Below are 21556 nucleotides of genomic sequence, written 5' to 3' on the forward strand. Positions count from 1 at the left end.
TGTTCATGTAGAAAACAAGGGAGCAGAGAAGGAGGCAGGGACTCAGAGCTGCCTGATGTGTGTGAAGATGAAGCTACATCCTGAAGCCACGTGGCTGTTGCAGGCTGGTTGCTCACGTGCTGCTGCTGCTGTACCCATCGTGGTGTTGTTTGGCACACATCTGCTCACATCGCAAAGTCCAGGGCCTGCAAAGCAAAAAGCAAAACGGACCAACCTAGCAAACTGAAAAGGAGGAAAAGAGCAGCAATAAAGAAACGAGCGAGTCTCAGCTGGCAGAGGGCTGGCTTGGCCTCTTGGGCAGCTGTGTTCCTCATGCGAGGTGTCTGTGTGCTCCTCTGTGTGTGCCTTGCTCTCCACTTGTGCTTCACGTGTGAGCTTTGTAGTTGGGTGTCTTGACCAATGAATGTTTTTATTTGCAGTGCAACAAACCAAACGTTGTCTCGTGGGTCGTTCACCCTAGAGACCTTTTTCTTGCTTTTTTTTCATCCTCTGTTTCAAAGATCAGGAAAAAAAATGGCATCAAAGCGAGGTCTTGTATCAGAGAGCAACTCTTAATGCACGCATAAAGCACTCTGTATAGCAGGACACAGTCCTGTTCCAGTTGGTGATTATTATTTCTATGGATAGCAGTTACAGAAGGGTGAGATCTTCCTTTTGGTGTTTACACTGTCACTCTCAATGCCTTTTTTTCCCTTTTCCTCTTAACCCTTAATGTAAACCCTGCCAGCATCGATAGCTTTATTCATGGCAGTGTTGTAAACTATAAGAACTACATGATATTTCCTGTATGTGCAATGAGCCTTTGAATGCCACAGAGCTCAACCACCAGGACACACCATTACACCTGAAGGCTTAGTGCACAGGAGGCATCTGCTGATGAACTCTTCCTAAGGAGCTGTGATTTCACTCCATCACCTGCTCCCAGTCCTGTGCACATGGGTGTCATTATGAAGTCTAAAAAGAAGTGACAGGTTTGGCATTTATCTCATTTAAGGGCGATTTCCTTTCACACACCTCTCTTAGCTCCTTTAAAATGTGTGCCTGATGCTTTTCAACTCCTGGTAAATGGCCCAAAGTGGGAGAGCTCTTAAGAATAGGAAACATTATGGAAGGGTTTTTAAACTAAGGAAGGTTACAGAACACAAATGGGATAAAAATGAAAACTTGATCTTTTGTTTCTTAAGGCCATAGTTTTTAATTTTAAGACTGTAATTTTATGCACATGCTGATGCTGCTGATGGCAATCCATAGATTGCTTCTAGACTTGGGATTAGAAGCTTCATCTCTACGTTTGACAACAGGTGAGAAACTGCACTCAAGGAGCAGATGCAGTCATTTCATCGGCTGCTGCCTGTACAGACTGTGTGTAATCAGGAATTTCACTCTTGCACGCCGAGAGTAAAAGCCAGTGACATCAATCCATCAAAATACACACTGGTGTTTTCCTTTGAGCTTTAAGGGGGGTCTGAGCATGCCTCCAGAAAGTCAATGGACTGAACTCTTGTACTTAAGGGACACGATTATATTTGGTTCCTTACTGACTTTTTTAGGTTAACCATGAGGGCTTGGGGCTCGAGTCCCCTGATTCTTTTGTGCCAGGGGATATGCATACAAGGATTATTAATAGCAATTGGTATACTAATTTTCCCATTCTATTCATTGTAGATTAGTTTGGTTCCCAATGATTTTGTAGCTTGGCTTTGCTTCCAGTGCCTTCTGCTTGCCAGCCCCTGCCTGCCACCTCTTCATCCTCCCCTCCGCTCATCTCCAGCTGCCTCGCAGTGCTGGTGGGAAGCCCAGAGGCAGTCTGCAGCCTGGGCTGTGCCCCACGTCCTGCCTATAAATACTGGCCAAGCCTCGTGGCTCGGGGGGTGTATTCTTAGAGTTAAGGTATTTTGTCAAGGAGACCTTCCATTTTTAAATCAGGTGGCAGGATTATATCCTGTAAATGTTACTGCTCTGGGGCTGTATTCTGCATCACTTGCATGCAGGTGTTCTGTTAAGCCTGCATTTGTGCCTCTGCATGCACCTGCGGTGCACTCAGCACCCCCCGAGGTCTGTGATTGTGCTTCAGCCTAGCACTGTGATACATCCCTGCACAATGGAGCACTTGGATATGTGCTAGAGCCATATTGACATGTAATGAAGATTTAAACATGACGAAAGGGAGGGAAAACCAAGATGGAACCTTGGCAAGTCTGAGAGCACAGTGGGGCTCTGCAAATGCAGAAGGATGTGGCGGGACAAACTGCACGGAGGGGATGGTTGTGCATGGAATACCTGCACACAGCTGGCCCCATTTGGGGCAAATGAGTCTTCAGTGGGTCAGAGCATGAGGGCACCATCTTCAGGTCCTGCTGAGCAGCCCCAGGAGAAGGGCAGCAGCAGTGGGCAGGAAGAAGTCCCTAAGGCCGGCCACAAAGGCAGGGGGAGAAGAGAGCAGCTGTAATCCTTGTCAGCGTGGGTCTGCTGAGGTCTGAGCAACGCTTGGGTGGTGCTCACAGAGCTGCAAGGCCACAAATGAGGTTTTATTTATTGTGCTTTTTAACAGATGGTAGGGGGGAGAAGTTTGCTAACGCAGGTGGTTGTTGGCTTACTCTAAAAATGTGCAGCTGGGGGAGTTGATGGGGGTGAGGTGGCTGGGAAGCTGCTCAATTAATGAGACCAAGCAAATAATTACAGATTTTTCTCTATGTTCTTAGAGCAGTAAGTAGAGCACTGCTGTAGTTTTGGAGGAGGATTGAGGAGAGTGGGTATTTGTTGTGATTATCCCAAAATCTGCTTTGGAAAATTGCCTTTTTTGGTGAAAGAAACCCTTCTGGAGCTGTTTCTGCAGGTCCAGGGAACAGAATCAGTATCACAGAGCTGAGCTTTTGTCAGATCTTATTTCTCCAGCCAGCCTGCCAGCTTTGTGGGTTTGCCCTTCTACCTCCAGAAACTGCACACATCAAAAAGGTGGGAGCAGCACAAGCAGCAAGAGCTGCTGGAGTTGATCCAAAAACTCGGTGTGACTTCTGCAAGGATGCTTCATTCACTGAGCTGCAATGAAACTCTTGCTCATTTTTCCGTGTGTTAGGGCAGCTAGGAGCATTGCTGCCCTTACTTTGAAGTAAGGAAGAGATTCGATAGAGAATCTGCTCAAAACGAATGCCTCTGGCCAGCCAGCCCTTTTGTTCAGTCTAGAAAGTCATTAGCTGGATGTCCAAATATTTGTGTTCCTGCTATGAACACGGGGTGGGATTTGGTGTGGCAGGGCTGCTGTGAGCAGTGTGACTCTGGGTGGTGTGGGCACTTGTGGATGCTTATTGTTTACTCTGCCCAAACCCGGTTGGCGGTGCTGCTGTGTGCTGACAGGTGCCTGGCGGCTGTGTTTGCAGAGGGCTCCTCCTGACGGCAGTCGGCTCTGATCAGCCTTTAAGCTTGGGGATGGGCCCAGCACGGGAAGCTTGGATGGCAGTTTCTCGTTTGGAGAAACGGAGCCTCTCTCTGATCCCCAGGAGGTCGCTTGTTTCTCTTGCTCCCTTAATAGCTGCAGCTCTTCTGTTCGGGGGGCAGTGAGTCACTGAACAGAATCACTGAGGTTGGGAAAGACCTCCAAGGTCACCCATTTTCCCACCACCATATTCCCCTGTCCCTTAGTACCACATCTAAATGTTTCTTGAACTCTTCCAGGGACGGTGACTCCCCACCTCCCTGCACAGCCCATAACAGTGCTTCGCTGCTCTTTCAGGGAAGAAATTTTTCCTGATATCCAACCTGAATCTCCCCTGGTGTAACCTGAGGCCGTTCCTCCTGCTGGCAGCTCTGTGCTGATACACACCAGGATGCTGTTGGCCTTCTTGGCCACCTGAGCATGCTGTGCTAAGTAAAAATCCTCATTTAAGATCTCCTGTCTGGTATGAAGGTGCGTGCCTATTGGCAGGAAAACATTGCTGTGAATGCCACACTTGCAAATAAATGAGCTTTGCAGCTATTAAATCATACGTTACAGCAAATACATGGATAACAACTCACAGCACTTCAGAAGCTGCCTCAGCCAGCCGTGTGTGTGTGCTGTCCCTGCTCTTGCACAGTGATTTCCACTGATGCAGCTCCAGGAATCAGATGTTCCTTCACTGTTCTCACAGTCACGTTGCTGCCTGCTTGTGCTGCTGTTCTGCAGTGAGATGGACCTGGGAGAGGGAAGGCTCTGCCTGAGGGTTAGGATCTGAATGAGGGAGGGATGTGCAGAGGATGGAGGACTGCAGTGCTGTGGAGCCCTGCCAAGAGCAGGAGCGCGTTGGTGTCTGGGCTCTGGGGACAGGAGGCACATCAGTGCCTGATGTGGACGTGTAGCTTAGTTTGGGTATGAAACTTCTCCCCCACCAGGGTTTGTGTGCTGAGCAAAGCAGTGAAAGGGATTTCTTTTCTGGCCCAAAGCTGTAGAAGACCACATCCTGAGCAGCACACTGAGTGCTCTGAAAAACTGTAAATTCAGGAAAAAAAGAAAAACGATGACTTTTCAGGATATAATTCTGATCCTCCGTGCCGTAACCTTGCTGCTGTGTACCTGATTTATGCCTGTTCTGTTAGTATTTAAGTCTCTCGTTCCGCTCGATGTGAAGTATGACTCTGCGTGTGCTCTGACTCCAGCATGATGTATATGCACTCAGTACTGTAATGGCACGTGGCCATTACCCTGTAAATATGTACCATGAATAGAGAGGCTATTTTTTGCATGCTTTTGTACTCTAGAACCAAAAAAGAAAATGACAATAAAGTCCACAGAAACGACGTGTGGTGTGAGTGTGGTTCCTGACACAGTCCCTGTGCTGGGGGCTGTCCCCGTGCCTCCACTGGGAAGGGTTTCCTCACCGTGCTTCTGAAGGCTCTCGATGGGAATTTACCTGGTTGTAATGGGGGTGGTGCAGTGGTTTGAAGGCCACTCCCCCTCATTATCTCTCAGATGGATTCTGTTTCCAAATGGATTTCTCCAGCAGCAAATTATAATTTCATGCCTATTATAATATTTATTAAGAACTGACTTCTATTCTAATGCCATTCCAAGTAGTAATTATTACAAATTAAGGTGGCATGAGGGAATAATAATAACGTGTTTCAGCAGAAGGGTGACAGGCAGTGAGCAGCAGGATTTCCTCTGCAGGGAAGCGAGAGGTGAATTTCCTGGAATATAACAGAGCAGGAAAAAGCCCTTTTCTTTTATAAAGGAATTTCCAGAGATATCCTGAAATGAAGGAGCAACTGCCAGGAGCCACCAGGCGTTCTTTGCTCGAATCAGATGTACCACCACTAATGCAATCTGAATGCACATTCTTTGTGCCCCATTTATTTTACTGATTCTGGGAGGGCACGGAGCTGCCATTCCCAGCAGCATCTTCAGCACCCGGCAATCCCTGTGGCTGTGGCTCTCTGTTCTGGCAGCAGCAATCTCTTAGGAACAGAGATTCTGTTTTTTAGCCAAAACAGACCACTTCCTGATACTCCCCCCTCTCCCCCCCCCTTTTTTTTTTCCTAGAGTTCAACATTAGACAGCGATTTCCTTCCTTTCAGTGGCACTGGGTGCTGCAGGTCACACACCTGAGGCGCTGCTTCACTAAGCTGCTCCTACGCTCCATCTCCTCAAGTTCAGGAAGAATGAATTGCTAAACCTGCTTTATGCTTTAGATGCATCTTTTATTGCAGCAGTGGCTAACATTTTTCAAGCATCCGTGCTTGTTAAGTACCAATTACTAATGACTACTTCAAGCAAATCAGCCTGTACAGGAGAGTTATAACCTGAGAGCAGTGCAGAGGTACACACAGACAATAATCTGTTTAGAATGAAGTACAGATAGAAAAAGCTTAATTAAGTGACTTCAAATGACTCAAGCACACTAGTCAGCCTCGCAGCATTCAGGCAGCAGTATCTGATAAGCATTAATAAAATGAGCTTCACTGTTCAGTAGGAAAAAAAGACACTGGACAATAAAAATAAATCAACATAAACTGAAGTAGGAGAAAGTGGTTGAGTTGCTGATTTCCTCCTGTGGCTTCTGTGTCAGCTGGCTGTGTTGCCAAGCTGTGTCCTTGCTTAAACATGAGCCACCTCTTTTCCTCTGTATTCATATAACCTTACAGAAATGCTTTGTTTATTTTAAAGTTGTTCAAACTTAACATTAAGGCCAGGAAGGTGTCAGGTTATCCAACCAAGAACTCATTCCCAAGCACTGCTGTCAGAGCTGTGTTTCCCCAGACAACCAAGGCTTTTCCTGTCCCTGTTCCCCTATTTGCTAGGCTGGTGCAAACTGACACAGCTCCACACAGCCCTCTCCAGCAGCACTCAGTGCGGATCATGGCAGGACTGTGTGGGGAAGGCACCAGAGATGCTTCTGGAAAGATAAACCCCATCATTTGAAGCAAGCCATCCCAATGTTCATTGTTGCCTTTTGGGGATTTCCATTACAGTAACTGTTGGTGTTTCTTTATTTTTTTACTCTTCCTTTCAACGTCTCTCAGCACATCCTGCAGCTTCGTACAGTTCTGTGTCAGGAACACCAGGCTCTCTTTGAAGTTGCTGGTGCCGTGCTCCCTGCAGACGTTCTCCAGCCCATCAAACCACTGCACAACCTTCTCCAGCTCGGCCTGCACGGCTCTCTGCTCCTCCAGCTCTGCACGCAGCGCCTGCCCGGCGGCTGCCTCAGCCCTGCACTGCTGCTGCAGCTGGGAGATCTCATCCTGCAGAGCACGGAACTCCTCCTGGCTGTAGGGGTACTGCTGGTGGACCCTGTCCTCGGGGAGCAGCACGTTGTCGGGGATGCTGAGCACCAGCTGCAGCAGCACCTCTTCCATCTTTCCGAAGAGCTGGTCGAAGCGGGCCTTCATGAACTGCAGGAACTTCTCCGTGCTCTTGCGGATCTCGAAGCGGCTGATCTGGACGGCCGGCAGCGCCTCGAGTTTCTTCAGGATGACGCTCTCCACCACCACCATCATCTCGAAGAGGTAATCCTGGAACGCCAGGTAGATGCGCAGCATGCACGTCTGCGGGGTGAACCCGAAGAACTGCGTCTCGTAGGCCATGGGGCGGACCGACATGGCGGCGGGAGGGCGGCCTGGGGGGCGGCGAAAGGAGGGTGGTCGGGGCCTGGAAGCGCGCGGGGAGCCGGAGGGGAGCTGATTCACCTCCTCGCGCCGTTACCACAGGATCTGGGACGGGAAGGAGCCGCTCCAACACCACCCGCCCGCCGTTCCGCTCAGACGCCCCGATCTCCTCAGGCCGAGCTTCCCGCTTCGTTCGAACTCCCTCAGAGCGACAGCCAATCAGCGACCAGAAGGTGGCCGCGGGGATGGAGGCACCGACCAATCACCGAACGCTCCAGCTCACGGGGGCGGGGAATGTGTGGAGACGGAGAGAGGCCGCGCTCTCCGCTCGGCCAATGGGGATGCAGCGTGGCCGCGCGGGCTGCGCGTGGCTCGGCTGCCGATTGGCGGAGGGGCGGGAGAGGTGCGCGCATGCGCGGAGCGGAGGCGGAAGCGGAAGCAGCGCTGGGGCGCTAAGATGGCGTACCAAACCTTCCGGCAGGAGTACCTGCAGGTGCCGCCGGTGACGCGGGCCTACACCACTGCCTGCGTCCTCACCACCGCCGCTGTGGTGAGATGGGAAGCGGGGCCGCGGGGGATTCCGTCAGCGAGGTGGTCCCGTCCCTTATCCTCCTTTACGGGCGGCGCCGGGCGGGCAGCGCCTCAGGGCCCCGGGGGGCTGGGAGGAACCGAACCCCGCGAACGGCTGAGCCGTTAGGAGGCCTTGTGCTAAAGATGTGCGCGCTGACTGCCGTGGTTCGGCTCTTCACAGCACGGTGCTGATGGCGTGTTTGTGTTTGTGCAGCTCCTGCTCGGTGCATTGATTCGTTGTTCTCTTCTTTTCCAGCAATTAGAACTAATTACACCCTTCCAGCTGTATTTCAACCCCGAATTAATATTTAAACACTTTCAAGTAAGTGGTTCCTGATGTGTGAGAGGTTTTAAAGCAGTCTGGTGAGTGTGTAAGTCTTCCTGAAATGCAGTGCTGTAAGGGACTGAACTCTTCACATCGAGGAGATGAGTGCCTCTGAGCCCTGCTCTTACATTCGCTGAGCTTTCTGTTACTTTGTTATTTTCTTTTCTGTTTAGCAATAAGTTGCCAAGTCTAAATGCCTTGCATTTGTGTCATTTCCAGGTATGGCGCTTAATCACCAACTACTTATTCTTTGGACCAGTTGGCTTTAATTTTTTATTTAACATGATCTTTTTGTATCCTTCATGACTTTTGTTTTTTCCCTCCTTGGAAAGCAGAACTCCATAATGGCTCTGTGTGCAGGCAGGTTTAATTCTGCTCCATGCTGAAGTTACCAGGAGTTCAGTAATGCTAAGTTAGCTGATGGGCTGGGCGTCAACAGGATCTCTTTAACATATCAAGCACTCTGCCATTTATTTCTGTGCTGCCACGAATCTGTTGTATAAGTCAGGTCCTTCAGCTGGTTCTGAAATCCAGGGGAAAATTCCTAGTAAGATTTCTGTTCTGGAATTGGCCACTCTGCTGAGACATGCAGGATGAGGCAGTTAATGAACTGAACTGATCCATGATCTTAGATGCACGGTTCATATAAATGCAGTCTTTTCCCATTGGATCTTTCTCTAAACTCATTTGTTGTCCAGTTTCCCTGACCTGTGACTTCAGATATCGTTACTGCCGAATGCTTGAAGAAGGCTCTTTTCGAGGTCGGACGGCAGATTTTGTATTTATGTTCCTTTTTGGAGGACTCTTAATGACTGTATCCTTTCTGGTTTTATTCCAAAATACTCTAGTCAAGCTAAAGATAAGTGAAGGAGAACTCAAAATTTGCTGTTCATTTCTCTTAATTCTTAGAGGAGAACATTTTTCTTGTAGCATGAGAAGCAGTAGCTTTAAATGCTTTGTGACTGTCACTTCTATTAGATGTTAGGCTGATCTTTCACTCTTTTTGCTTCTTGACAGAATTATGGAAGTAGATGGGGGGACTGCTCAGGTGCGTAATCATGCCTAGTTATCTAATAAATGCTTTTGCTTCAGTGGTTTCATGCTGAATTTTATTTTTAAGTGTTTATTCAGGCTCTGGGTACACTGCATCCTGCCACAGACGTTGAATTTGATTGACCATAAATGTGGTTTATCTGAACCTGGGAAAGAAAGAGGAAGAATTGCTTGGAGAACGTGGGATTATAGATCAAACTGTCAAATTCTTCTCATGCTTGACATCAAACTGTTATTTGGTGAATTTCTTTAACTACCCATTGGAGATCTTTGGCCTGTTTGTAAACTTGGTTTTCTTGGGTCAGGCATTCACAATAATGCTTGTGTACGTCTGGAGCCGCAGGAATCCCTACGTCCGTATGAACTTCTTTGGGCTTCTCATCTTCCAAGCTCCATTTCTACCTTGGGTACTGATGGGCTTTTCACTGCTTTTGGGGAACTCCATCATCGTGGATCTCCTAGGTAAGGAGCTGTAAGAATCACAAGGCTAATGAAACAAGAAACCTGGGGGGAAAAAAAAAAAACACACAAGAAAAACAGCCCCAAAGGTTGATTGCCTCTTGTGGCTTACTGTTAGTTGGTCTCATATAATGACAGTGTATTTGTACCAGGCATTTCTGATTTCAAGATGCTGTAGCATATTTTATGCTGTAACAAAGATTAGAAGAGCTTCTGAGGCTTTGGCTTTATCTTGCTTGAAATGTGCAGAGATACACAATCTGATTACTGGTATGACACTACTGATACAGAATGTAGTACTGTTCTTATTAACTCTAGTGAAGCTGTAACATCATTTTATAATGACAGCCTGTTTTGTCTGTGTTAATGTCTTACAGTGTATGTTACACTCGTCATCTATGAAGAAAACTGTGGGTTTTCTTTTCCCCTGAAAAGTATTTGTGAGCTGTAAAGAAATATTCGAAAATAACCATTTGATATTTCTTCATGTACTAGGTATTGCAGTCGGGCATATATATTTTTTCTTAGAGGACGTTTTTCCCAATCAGCCTGGTGGTGGAAGGCTTCTGAGAACACCATCTGTCCTGTAAGTATTGCTTTCTGGTTTGGAACAGATAAAGAAATAGTGTTTGCGTGGAAAATGCTGTGTAACTTGACCTAAGTGACTTCTAGTAAGCAAGGGAACTCGAGTCAGAGCTGCAGTATGTCTGTACTTGTGTGTTGCCAAACGAGGGAGGGGATCATGTCAAGTGTGCAAGTGGGAGCTTTCTTAGAGAGGGCAGTGGCTGAGGGCTTTGTGTAGTCCTTGATTTGTTAATGCTTAGTAGTCTTTACCAATTTCTGCCTGTTGATGGCACCAAAAGTGCGTGTGAGGAATAAGAATCCAGCTGTGTATGAACAGAGTAATTATGAAGTGAAATACAGCTATTAATTTTTTTCTGAAAAACATCCTTATTTCACAACTTTGGCAGATGTCATTGTTGATATTACTGAGTAGTGCTCCTACTCAGTTTATGTATGTGTATAGAATTGGAGCAGTCTAGGTTTTATTATTAAACATGTATTCTCATGAAAAGAAAACAAACTGATTTCTGCTTTCCAGGAAAGCAATATTTGATACACCGGAAGATGATCCTAATTACAATCCCTTGCCAGAAGAACGGCCAGGAGGATTTGCATGGGGAGAAGGTCAACGTCTTGGAGGCTAATCAGATGGCTGTGCCAAAACCCAGCAATGACTGGGAGAGATGAACCTGGAGTTCTGTCCCGGGGAATCCCTCATTCTCCATCGCAGAAAGAACACTCTTCATGAGCTCTATGGTTTTGAATACAAGCACTTTATGAAATGGCAGTCTAATCCAAGACACTTCCAGGCTACCAGTGTCTTCCTTAGCCAGGGAATTTATTGTGCTGGTAACGCGAATGTTAATCCAGTGGAGCCAAAAAACTTAAAACTGGAAACCATTTCCTGTCAACTTCAGTTAACAAGACCATGAATACTTGTTTGAAGTGATTTCTAAAACATTTTTTTCAAGTAATTTGATACAGGAAACTATATGGGAAACTTTACAGGGGACAAAAAAGCCTTTTTTAACTCCTTTTTTATTCTTGGATAAAACAGCTTCAAGATGAGTAAGAGTGCAAGTCCCTATTCCAGTGGTAAATGTTTTTTAGTCCGAGATGGTAGTGTCTCCAGTCTTGTTTGAAGTGTAAGAAATACATCATTCAGCATAATATTTTTGGAATGTGCCTCTGTGTGAACACACTTGCAGGCTGTGACTACACTTTGATGGCTTTTCCCCCGGTGTTGTGATAACCAGGTGTGACTCTGGTTGGCTAAATGGGTCCATGCTGCCTGCCTCCCACACAGGCACACTTCCAGCAGTCATTACATTTCTGGGAGCACTAGGAAAGAGAGTCTGTCTGGTGTTGAACTGTTCAAATATCTCAGATAATGGGTTGAATAAAATGTTTTCTGGATTTTTTTTTTTTTTTCCTCATTAATCTTTTGTATGACAGGCTGGAGGCAGAGATGGGAAGAGCAGGTCCCAAGAGTAAGCAAGCTTCTCCTGCAGCTGTCTCTGAGAACTGTGAAGAAAAAGGGTGATTGAGTGAGCATGGTAGGGGTGTGTAGTGTGTGTTAAGTTTGCTGGGGGAGGGCTGAGCGTTGGAGGAGCTGCTGGGCAGGGTCACAGAATTGTAGGGCTTGGAAGGGACCTCTGGTGCAGTTCCCTTCAGCAGGTGACAAGGTGACAGCTGCTGTCCAGCCCCGTCCTGAGCATCCCTGGGCAGCCTGCTCGGTGCTGCCTCACAGCAAGGCTCTTGTTATCGTGGAATTGCTGTGTTCCAGTTCTTATTCCAGTTTGTGCCCCTTGCTCTATTGCTGCAAGGCCGTGCAGCGACAGAACACCACACGGCTTTGGTTGGCGCTCTGTTATAAATACAGGGAAGTCAAAGAGCTCAGCTCATCTGATTCAGCCACACTTGGACTCCATCTGTCCCGGGTAGAGGAACTGATGGGGAATTGATGAAAACGACCGTTTCGTCAAGTGTTTAAGAACCGTGACGGTGCTCGTGAGGGATCGCTCCGCCCTCAGCCCGCCCTCAGCCCGCCCTCAGCCCGCCCTCAGCCCGCCCTCAGCCCGCCCTCAGCCCGCCCTCAGCCCCGTCCCGCCGCTCCCAGCGCGCCGCGCGAAGGCGGGCTCCACAAGATGGCGGCGCTGCGCCTGTGGCCGAGCGGCTGACGCTGCGGTCCCGCCATGCTGCCCGGCTCGCCCGCCGTTCCACGCCGGCCCCCGCCGCCGCCCGCCGCCTCGCAGCGCCGCGAGCTGCCCATCTTCCAGGCGCGGGGGCCGCTGCTCAGCCAGCTGCGGGGTCTGGAATGCGCCGTGCTCATCGGTGAGCGGCCGGGGCGGGAGGGGGCGGCTGAGGTGACTGCCGTGAGGTAACGCTGCGTGACGTGCCGGCTCTGAGGGAACCGCCGTGAGAAGTGGGTTGGGACCGTTTGTTTGAAGGTGCTCTAGGTGGGAAAGCTCCGTTTTTCCATATCTCTGTCCGGTTCTGAGCTCCTCAGCTCAAAAAAGACGGGAGGCTCCTAGAGAGTCCAGCACTGCGCTGCAAAGGCGGTCGGGGCCCGGAGCATCTCCTGTACAAGGAACGACTGAGGGGCCTGGCTTCAGCAGGGGTTGGACTTCGTGATTCCCAGGGGTCCCTTCCAGCCCCTGCAGTTCTGATTCTATTCCCTTGATGATGTTCTTCAGGAGAAACGGGCTCAGGAAAAACCACTCAGATCCCTCAGTATCTCTACGAAGCAGGAATTGGCCGCCAGGGCATCATTGCTGTGACACAGCCTCGCAGAGTGGCAGCTATCTCCTTAGCTACCAGAGTCTCAGATGAGAAGAGGACGGAGCTGGGAAAACTGGTAGGTGCCTTCCCATGGTCTTTAGGGAGCTGTTTTAGTACTGCAGTGTCATTAATTGAATGGATAAGGTCAAAATGTTAAGAGTTGTAAGGGTGGTAAGCAGTCCTCTGTAATATGCTTGAATGGGAAAAATGGGTTTTTGCTTTTTTTGTGGCTCAGGGGAAACCATGTTTATAGTTCTTTATTTGGTGATTATCTGTGTTCTCTTACTTGGAGAAATAGTAGTTAATGAATAAAATGAACAAACAAAAAAAGCACTCTCTTCTTTAAGCCCTCACTTCTTTTCTTCCCTGTATCAGAAGTCAGGGAGAGCAAAGTGCTGAATCTTTGCTAGTCTGTGAACCTGTGGGAGAAAAGTGGAGGAAAAGGACTTTGCATAAATAAAACCATTCAGAGAGCATGCAGTAATTTCTAGTGCTGGCTAAAGAAGAGGAAACCTACAGTGTTTCTGATGAGCGTTCAACTGGGAAAAATCTAATGCGCTACAGTGCTGGAGCTTCCTTTGGGTGTCACGTTGGTCTGGCTGATATGTGGCACTATGCAGTTCTCCTTTGTGGTACAACAGCAATGAGAAATGTAAATTTTCTGTAACCATCGCTTCCTTAGGTTGGCTACACCGTGCGCTTCGATGACCTCACATCTGATGAAACTAGAATAAAGTTCTTGACGGACGGCATGCTGCTTCGTGAAGCCATTGGGGATCCTATATTGCGGAAGTACAGCGTTGTCATCCTAGATGAAGCCCATGAGAGGACAATCCATACTGATGTGCTCTTTGGAGTGGTGAAAGCTGCACAAAAGAAACGAAAGGAATTGGGCAAACTGCCCCTCAAGGTATGTTCAGCTAGGATGGCAGAGATGGAGCTTGGACTCTGCGCCTTCTGAATAACACCTGGAGTTTACAGTGTGTTTCAAATGTTAGCTTTGCATATTTTCCTTACCTGAAAAATCCCTTTAAATCTGAATTGTTCAGGGTGGCCAAATTACAATGTGTTGCTGAGAGTGCCTTGGAGACAGGAGCTTTCTCTCTGTTATTGAAGCTGTATGATATGCTTGTACTGAGGGAAGACGTTGCACGTACGTGTCAGGTCATGATTTGGAGTGTGCAAGTACATGATAAACTGCATGAATGCATCTTGGTTTTGATGGGGAAGGCATGTAGGAAGATTGGTATGATCCTAGTGCAGTCTGTTCAACAGGCTGTTGTGCAACCTTGCTTTGTGTGCTCAGCTCTGTTAAATATCAGAAGAGAATTTTACTGTGCCTTCTCACTCATTTTCTCATACCAGCACATCACGCTTGTTAAAGCTTTGGTATTATCCAAGCAAAGATCATACTGCCCCAAAGTCTGTGTGCTTTTTGCTGTTCTGAATCTGTATTGGAGCCTCAGGAAGCTGACTATTGGTTAGTCCTGGCCATAAGTCTCCTGCTGGGTGTGAACTGCTGTACTAATCCATTTCATTCTCACACTGTAGGTGATTGTCATGTCAGCTACAATGGATGTCGATCAGTTCTCCCAGTACTTCAATGGAGCTCCTGTTCTCTATTTAGAAGGCAGGCAACATCCCATTCAGGTCTTCTACACCAAACAGCCTCAGAGCGATTACCTCCAAGCAGCACTGGTGTCAGTCTTCCAGATCCACCAGGTACGGTTATCTCATCAAGTCTGCACCTCTCTGGTGCCACAGATTGTCAGCTGGGGGGGCTCAGGTTGCTGTGGCAAAGGTTCTGAGTCCATCTGGCCTGAAGATGGCTTGACCACTGAATCACAGGTGTCCCTGCAGTGCTCACTGCTTCCTCTGGGAAAAGTGGGTAACTGGAGTATGCTAGGTTTGTGAGTAGAAGTCTGTTAAAATAACAGTGAGATGGGATTAGATGTTTGAATGCAAAACTGAAGGACAGTTAAATTGTTTAATTAAAGTGCTTGTTATTCTGCATCTAATGCTTTGCAGATGCTCTTGTTGGTAGAATTACAATGCTTCTGTGTAAAGGCTGGAGTTGAAAAAAGAATGCTATGCAAAGCTCTCTGGTGTTAATTCATAGTGAAATGTTTCTCTCACCTGAGTTTTTTGTGTTTACTGACTCGTATCTGGGTGCTTGCTGGCCCTCTCCCTTGCATGTTTTGGACAGATATGTGAATTTGAGTGATTTCTTCATCCTTGTTAAGACCCAACACTGTAAAATGCTGTTTACCCTTCACCATTGGTGAATCCATTGGAGTCTTAAGATTGTTCCACACCTTGCACAGAATGTGTCTCTTCTCTATGATATGTTTTGCTGACTTGCTAACAGGACAACATATTGGAAGACTTGCTGATCTCTCTCCCTGTTCAATCTGTTGTAACTTCTCACGTGCTTTTCCCTCTGACTCAGGAAGCACCCTCTTCTCAGGACATCCTTGTGTTTCTAACCGGTCAGGAAGAGATTGAAGCAATGACCAAAACCTGTCGAGACATTGCCAAGCACCTCCCTGATGGCTGCCCGCAGATGACAGTGATGCCTCTTTATGCTTCTCTGCCCTACTCTCAACAACTGCGAGTCTTTCAGGCTGCCCCCAAGGTGAGAGATTGTGATGGACAATCAGAATAAGTTTGTCTGTTTGCTTGTGTGAATGCTTGGGAAAAAAACACAGAATTTCAGGACTCAAAGCTGTCTGTACTGATGGTCTGGGCTGTCTCCACTTACTTCAGGCTGAATGATTCCAGAGTGATATAAGATGATGCATCTTTGATGGAGTTACAAGACATAGGATAAGTTATCTGGGATCATGAAAAGAAGGAAAGATTAGGGAGAGGGAAAAAGGGCAGAGGGATTGGAATTTGCCTCATTTTGTATGACTGTATGTCAGTATCACAGAAAGGAAGATGGCATACCTGCCAAATGCTAAGGAAGCCAAACACCTGGATATGTTTGGCCAGGCCATAAGAAAAGGAAATTGTGCCAATTGCCTTGAACCCCCTTTATCAGCAGATGAACAGGAATTTGGATCTTGTGCTTGTGATAGAAATGGAACCAAAGTGGTTAAAAGATGCACTGATAACTGTTCTACTGGGTGGTGTATTTTGTTACAACAATATAGGCACGTGTTTCAGTATCTGATTTGGAGCTAGAGATGATCTTCATTGACAAGATCTGGTATAGCAAACATAATACATGATTGTAGCACGCTGTGGTAGTATAAAGGCTTGACCCATGCTGGTTAAAATCAGTGGCATTTCTCTACTGCAGCTAATCTGAGGTGGCTTTTGATTGCTTCAGTTTGCTCTTCCTCTTAGGGCTGCCGCAAAGTGATCCTCTCCACCAACATCGCAGAAACCTCCATCACCATTTCGGGTATAAAGTATGTTGTGGACACAGGCATGGTCAAAGCAAAGAAGTACAACCCTGGTGAGGAACTCTGAGGAACAATAGAAATGCTGTTGTAGAAGTTTGGGTTTTTCGAAGCAGTCTGTCCCATTGGCAGCTGATTTAAAATGCTCTCTGCACTGTCTCAGTTAACATCCCAGGTTTCAGCTGCGTACAGTAGTTGGACAGGAAGCTCCTGGGATTTTTTGTTAACAAGCTGATGTTTTTCAAGGTCCTGTATTATGCAACCATTGACAGAAATGATGCTTTTCCATACTTAGAAATTGGTCTGGAAGTGTTGGCAGTCCAGCGAGTGTCAAAGGCCCAGGCTTGGCAACGAACAGGGAGAGCAGGGCGAGAGGACAGTGGGATCTGCTACCGGCTCTACACTGAGGATGAGTTTGAGAAGTTTGACAAAATGACAGTACCTGAGATACAGAGGTGAGAACACGTGGTGGTGAAATTATTAATATCAAAGCATTGAGAGGTCTGGCCAGGGATTTTTTCCTTTCAGTCAGAACTAGCAGTCTATTATTATCTCCCCCAGTTTTGAGCTAAGATAATGCAGAGTTTGCCACTCCTGCAGGCTCCACCAGAGTCATCTCCACGTTGTCCATTGGGGCAATTGGCAAAATACTTGAGAGTCCATCTCTAGGGTGGGTACTTGGCCTTAAGAGAGGCTTCAGGATCCAGCAAAACTGGATGTAGGGTCTGACTGTTCAGGAAGTCAGGTTTCACCAGCTGTCAGGTGAACCAGCTGTTCACCTCGTCTGCAGCCCTGGAATTGTCTCTTTCAAGTTAGAGCACAGATCTGAGGACTCTGTTCACTTTTTTCACGCTTTTGGGTTGTTTTTTTTTTTATGCTGTTACCTGCCTATAAGATGAGGTAATCTCAGTTGTTTTTTTCTGCCTATGCAGGTGTAACTTGGCCAGTGTGCTGCTACAGCTCTTGGCCCTGAGAATTCCCAACATAGTCACCTTTGACTTCATGTCCAAACCATCTCCTGGTAAGTGCTTACATAAGCAGTCCTGGGGGAAAAATAAATGGAAAAATGACCTAAAGAATTGCTTAAAAACAATGGCTTCAGGGCAGCCTGAGAAGATGGAGTGTGGAAAGTGAGGGCTGTGAAAAGGGAGCAGTCTCTCTCTGCTGCATCTGCTGGTGGTCCCAAAGTCTCAGGTTCATTCATTGCTCGTGCTCATCAGAGCAGCCATGGTTACAACAGAAAGCTGGAGAGCACAGAGCAGTGAGCACTTTTTGCTCATAAAGAATAATGCCAAGGAAAGCCATAGAGAATCTCACATGACTTCTGCTCAAAGCTAGAGATGGCAGCTTTAGTTTTGCTTGTTTTCTTGCTATGTAAATTGGAAAAGATGATTGTTCTACTGGACAAAGGGGGTTGCATCATTGCTTGGAGCATTCATTCCTCTAAACTGATAAACTAAAAGTACTGTCTCTCTGGGCTGGGGAAAGAGTAGTGATGTTTGCTGCTGGTCCTTTCGCTTCATGTCTGTCACAGCCCAAACCTTCTTTTCACAGATGCTATTCAAGCAGCCATTGAGCAGCTGGACCTGCTGGGGGCTGTGGAGCGAAAGGAAGATCAGCTTGTCCTAACTCCCCTGGGAAGGAAGATGGCAGCCTTCCCACTGGAACCAAAGTTCTCTAAAGTAAGAACTGCAGAACAATTAGCTAGCTTTTATTTACCTACTTTTCCCAGCACCGTTAGCATTTCTCTTTCAAATGCCTAAAACAAGATCTGGAATTTGGGGTGACTGCAGCTGTACCACTATATTTGCAGTACATTAAAGAAGCACAGCTTTCTTTACAGCAGCTGTGCTGGTTTGCCCATCATTTGTTCATTTAAAGGAGATGTTGAAAAGCTGCTTTATTTCCTCTGGCACATCTGAAGCTGAAACAAGGTCGATTCCCTTGCTATTTCTGGGATTGTCTGTAGCATGGTTTGACAGTTTTGGGATGTGTTTGATACAGTAGTGGGTTTGAGGCACCATGTTTGTGTTGTATCTGAAGTGAATGGTCTCAAGAAAGAGCATGGCAGTTCCTCTTAATGGTGCTCAGTGGTTCCTCAGGAGGACTTAAAGTTGTCCTTAAGCCCAAATGTGTATGAAATTGCTCTAAACAGTGCCTGGTAACGTTCCTGGGCTGTCAGTGAACAGAGAGGCCTTCCCACCTGGAGTGTATTTGATCAACCAAAAATCAATTTTCTTCTTTACAGACCATCCTCCTGTCCCCAAAGTTCCATTGCACAGAGGAGATTCTGACCATCGTATCGCTGTTATCAGTGGACAGTGTCCTGTACAACCCCCCGGCACGGCGGGACGAGGTGCAATCTGTCAGGAAGAAATTTATCTCCAGTGAGGGGGATCACCTCACCCTGCTCAATGTGTACAGAGCCTTCAAAAATGTCAGTGGCAACAAGGTAGGGTGCTCTGAGGATTCCAGGGTTTGTGCTTGTGAGGAGTTCTTCTGGCTTACAGCAGTGACACCTGCATCCTTCCAAAGCACCTGTGAGAACAGAGATCTTGCTCATGCTTTACAGATGGGTAACAGAGGAAATTGTTCCAGTGCCAGAGGTTTCCCCAGAAGGCGCTGGCAGAACTGGTTACCAAAGTTGTGTGATACCAGCTCTGTAATCAGAACCACATCTCCTCCTTGCCTGGTTACAGCTGGAAGTGAGGGGGTGCTGGGAGTTGCTGCTAAATACCTGGACGTGTCCAATTCACTACAGAAACACGAAGCATATTTAAAAACATTATTTTTTATTTATGCTCCTCTGTGAATTCCTTCAGTTGATTTGTAGATTAGCGTATCCCATTCTTGCAACATCTGTTACTCTCATGTAATTTGTTTTTGCTGCCTGTGGGATATCCAGTGCTGTTCTGCAGCTGGCAGTGACCTTGCAGAGCAGCTCTGAGTGGGAGGAGAACAACAACAGGCAGTTTCTTGGCACTGTGGGAAAGGGGAGTAATCAGGGGTAGCAGTCTGACAAGGAGATCACAGAATCACAGAATGGCCAGGGTTGGAAGGGACCTCAAGGATCATGAATCTCCAACACCCCTGCCACATGCAGGGCCACCAACCACCCTATTTAATGCTAGACCAGGCTGCCCAGGGCCCCATCCAACCTGGCCTTGAACACCTCCAGGGACGGGGCATCCACAGCCTCTCTGGGCAGCTGTTCCAGTACCTCACTGCTCTCTCTGTAAAGAATCTCCCCCTGACATCCAACCCAGATCTCTCCTCCCTTGACTTTGAACCATTTCCCCTCATCCTGCAGTTATCAACCCATTCAAAGAGTTGATTCCCCTCCCCTTTGTAGGTTCCCTTTAGGTACTGAAATGCTGCAGTGAGGTCAAATGATGAGATGAGTTAGCAGTTTTCTTTAAGAGAGACTGTATCTTTAGAGGATTCCTCTTTGCATGGCATCCAAAGACAGTTGTGCTTCCTGGGTGAAGGAGCAAGTCCTTTAACTCCTGATGCCTCTGCTGCAGGAATGGTGCAAGGAGAACTTTGTCAACGGCAGGAACATGATGCTGGTGTCAGACGTGAGAGCTCAGCTCAGGGACATTTGTGTAAAGGTAACTTCTTGTCATACTGCATTTCTCTATTTCTTCTGTTTGTCCCCAAACTGATTTCTTTTGCATGATGTCCTAAGAGCAAGAAAATGTGGTTGTCCAGGCCAGCTGGATTTATGACATAATCTTGCCTGCTCTCAAGCCTGTTACAGTGGGGCTGTTTCCCCACTGTTGTGCACGTACACACTTGTTCTTCAGCATGTGAACACTGGGAGAATGACTGCCAACTTTTCAGACAAGTGCAGATTTATATGATGAGAACAAATAACAAACAGCATGCCTGCTGCTGTGGCCTCCAGCTCTCATCCAGGCTGCTGAGGAGGGAGGGTGGGCTTTTGGGGTGGGTAGGATGGGCTCAGTAGCATTGGAGGTTTAGGAGCCTGCAGACCTTGTTAGGGTCGCTGTTTCCCTGCAAAGCGTAGATGCCAACCCAGGTAGAGCAGGAGGCACAGCCTGTCTCTGCCTTCACACAAGAAGAAGGGTTCTTAGAACCTGCAAGTGAAGCTAGGGTAGTGCTTCAGCTCGCTCTGTAGGATCTAGCTCCCCTGTCCTTTGGATTAAAGCCACCAGGGGGAAGAGTGGGAAGTGATTTGTGCTGCCTGGCCTGGTTAAATGTATTGTTAGGGATGTCTGTGCCCACGCTGCAAGGTGCTGTAAGATGTGACCAGCTCCTTTGTCTCTCTGTCTGGCTGCCATCCAGTTATCCATGCCCATGGAATCCTCCCGCTCCGACACTGCCAACATCCGCCGCTGCCTGGCTCACAGCCTCTTCATGAACGCCGCCGAGCTGCAGCCGGACGGCACCTACAGCACTGTGAACTCTCACCAGTTGGTGGCCATCCATCCCTCTTCTGTGCTCTTCCACTGCAAACCCTCCTGTGTGGTTTACAACGGGCTGCTGCACACCAATAAGTGCTACATGCGGGACCTGTGCGTGGTGGATGCAGACTGGCTGTACGACGCAGCACCCGATTATTTCCGCAGGAAACTCAGAGCAGCCAAGAACTGAGCCGGGCTGTGGGAGCACCAGGTGCAGGGCTTTAAGGCTCACTCTGTAGGACTGCTTGCTGTTTTGTAATGAGTGTACAGGAACAGCAGGGTTTTGTCTTGCCGATCAGGTACAAACCTTGGAGGAAAATGGCTTCTCTGTGAGAGCCAGGCCTCGCAGGTATCCATGGCTTTGAACAATCATCCTTTTAACAATTTCTCTGTGAAGGGGACCACAGTATGTGCTGGGTGTGTGTGAGGAGGGGGTGGCAGAAAGGGGAGCTGCTGTCACGTGCCAGTCTTTAATATTTGCTGAGATGTAACAGGCTTGTCCATGAGGAAACGAGAGCTCTTCTAGTAGACTTGATATTTTTTGATGATATTGTTTGTATTCTGGGCAGGTTTTATTGATGGAAAAAAAAAGAAAAAGAAAAATTTAAATTTCTACATACAAGAGAAAAAAAAAAAAGTACTGTTTTTCTTTTACAATCTGTAGAAGGGAGGTGCCACGGCCCGTTGCCTCCTCGGCTATCCTTTACTCACGCATCACGTCCACCGCTTCACCAGGGGTGACGCAACGCCGCTGTCAGGCTGCCTCCCCCTCCTCACCGCCCGCCTCCGCCGGTCGAAGCTTCTCGGCTCCCCCCCAAGGTCACGCCGGGGTGGGTCTCGAACCCGCGCCGCAGAGCGAGGGGCGGAGCGACGGAGCACTTCCGGGTCACGGC

The 21556-nt window shown here is 47.7% G+C and overlaps 4 protein-coding genes across 18 annotated transcripts in view; 3 read left to right on the plus strand and 1 right to left on the minus strand.

Annotated features, from left to right (window-relative positions):
- CAMKK1 (calcium/calmodulin dependent protein kinase kinase 1) overlaps positions 1-4773 on the plus strand; it is an 87102-nt gene extending 82329 nt beyond the window's left edge. For all 15 annotated transcript variants that reach the window (XM_031591862.2, XM_031591861.2, XM_090122745.1 and 12 more), the window contains one exon: positions 12-4773. In XM_031591862.2, the coding sequence (XP_031447722.2) occupies positions 12-84 (73 nt within the window). In that variant the 3' untranslated portion in view covers positions 85-4773. The remainder of the gene's footprint in view (positions 1-11) is intronic.
- Positions 4774-5187: 414 nt separating this feature from the next.
- Positions 5188-7297, minus strand: MIS12 (MIS12 kinetochore complex component). The gene has a single exon (XM_031591876.2). It carries the CDS (start codon positions 7069-7071, stop codon positions 6439-6441), a length of 633 nt encoding a protein of 210 aa, XP_031447736.2. The 5' UTR covers positions 7072-7297; the 3' UTR covers positions 5188-6438.
- Positions 7298-7454: 157 nt separating this feature from the next.
- DERL2 (derlin 2) lies at positions 7455-11469 on the plus strand. The gene is made up of 7 exons (XM_031591873.2): positions 7455-7627; positions 7904-7969; positions 8192-8265; positions 8693-8786; positions 9292-9487; positions 9980-10070; positions 10587-11469. Exons 1-7 carry the CDS (start codon positions 7535-7537, stop codon positions 10690-10692), a joined length of 720 nt encoding a protein of 239 aa, XP_031447733.1. The 5' UTR covers positions 7455-7534; the 3' UTR covers positions 10693-11469.
- Positions 11470-12180: 711 nt separating this feature from the next.
- On the plus strand, positions 12181-21471 carry DHX33 (DEAH-box helicase 33). The gene is made up of 12 exons (XM_031591858.2): positions 12181-12382; positions 12745-12905; positions 13512-13739; positions 14381-14551; positions 15279-15464; positions 16181-16292; positions 16532-16691; positions 17169-17257; positions 17791-17918; positions 18485-18688; positions 19761-19847; positions 20545-21471. Exons 1-12 carry the CDS (start codon positions 12244-12246, stop codon positions 20851-20853), a joined length of 1974 nt encoding a protein of 657 aa, XP_031447718.1. The 5' UTR covers positions 12181-12243; the 3' UTR covers positions 20854-21471.
- Positions 21472-21556: the final 85 nt, after the last annotated feature.

The sequence above is a fragment of the Phasianus colchicus genome, chromosome 21 (genome assembly GCF_987193195.1).
Source record: "Phasianus colchicus chromosome 21, bPhaCol1.hap1.1, whole genome shotgun sequence".
NCBI lineage: Eukaryota > Metazoa > Chordata > Aves > Galliformes > Phasianidae > Phasianus > Phasianus colchicus.

Bases quoted from the DNA above. Each gene is read 5' to 3' on its own strand.
- DERL2 (XM_031591873.2), top strand. From the start codon at position 7,535: ATGGCGTACCAAACCTTCCGGCAGGAGTACCTGCAGGTGCCGCCGGTG. The intron at 7,628-7,903 runs GTGAGATGGGAA...CTTCTTTTCCAG, and splicing joins TCCTCACCACCGCCGCTGTG to CAATTAGAACTAATTACACC. The intron at 7,970-8,191 runs GTAAGTGGTTCC...TGTCATTTCCAG, and splicing joins TAATATTTAAACACTTTCAA to GTATGGCGCTTAATCACCAA.
- MIS12 (XM_031591876.2), bottom strand. From the start codon at position 7,071: ATGTCGGTCCGCCCCATGGCCTACGAGACGCAGTTCTTCGGGTTCACC.
- DHX33 (XM_031591858.2), top strand. From the start codon at position 12,244: ATGCTGCCCGGCTCGCCCGCCGTTCCACGCCGGCCCCCGCCGCCGCCC. The intron at 12,906-13,511 runs GTAGGTGCCTTC...TCGCTTCCTTAG, and splicing joins GGACGGAGCTGGGAAAACTG to GTTGGCTACACCGTGCGCTT. The intron at 16,692-17,168 runs GTGAGAACACGT...CTGCCTATGCAG, and splicing joins ACAGTACCTGAGATACAGAG to GTGTAACTTGGCCAGTGTGC.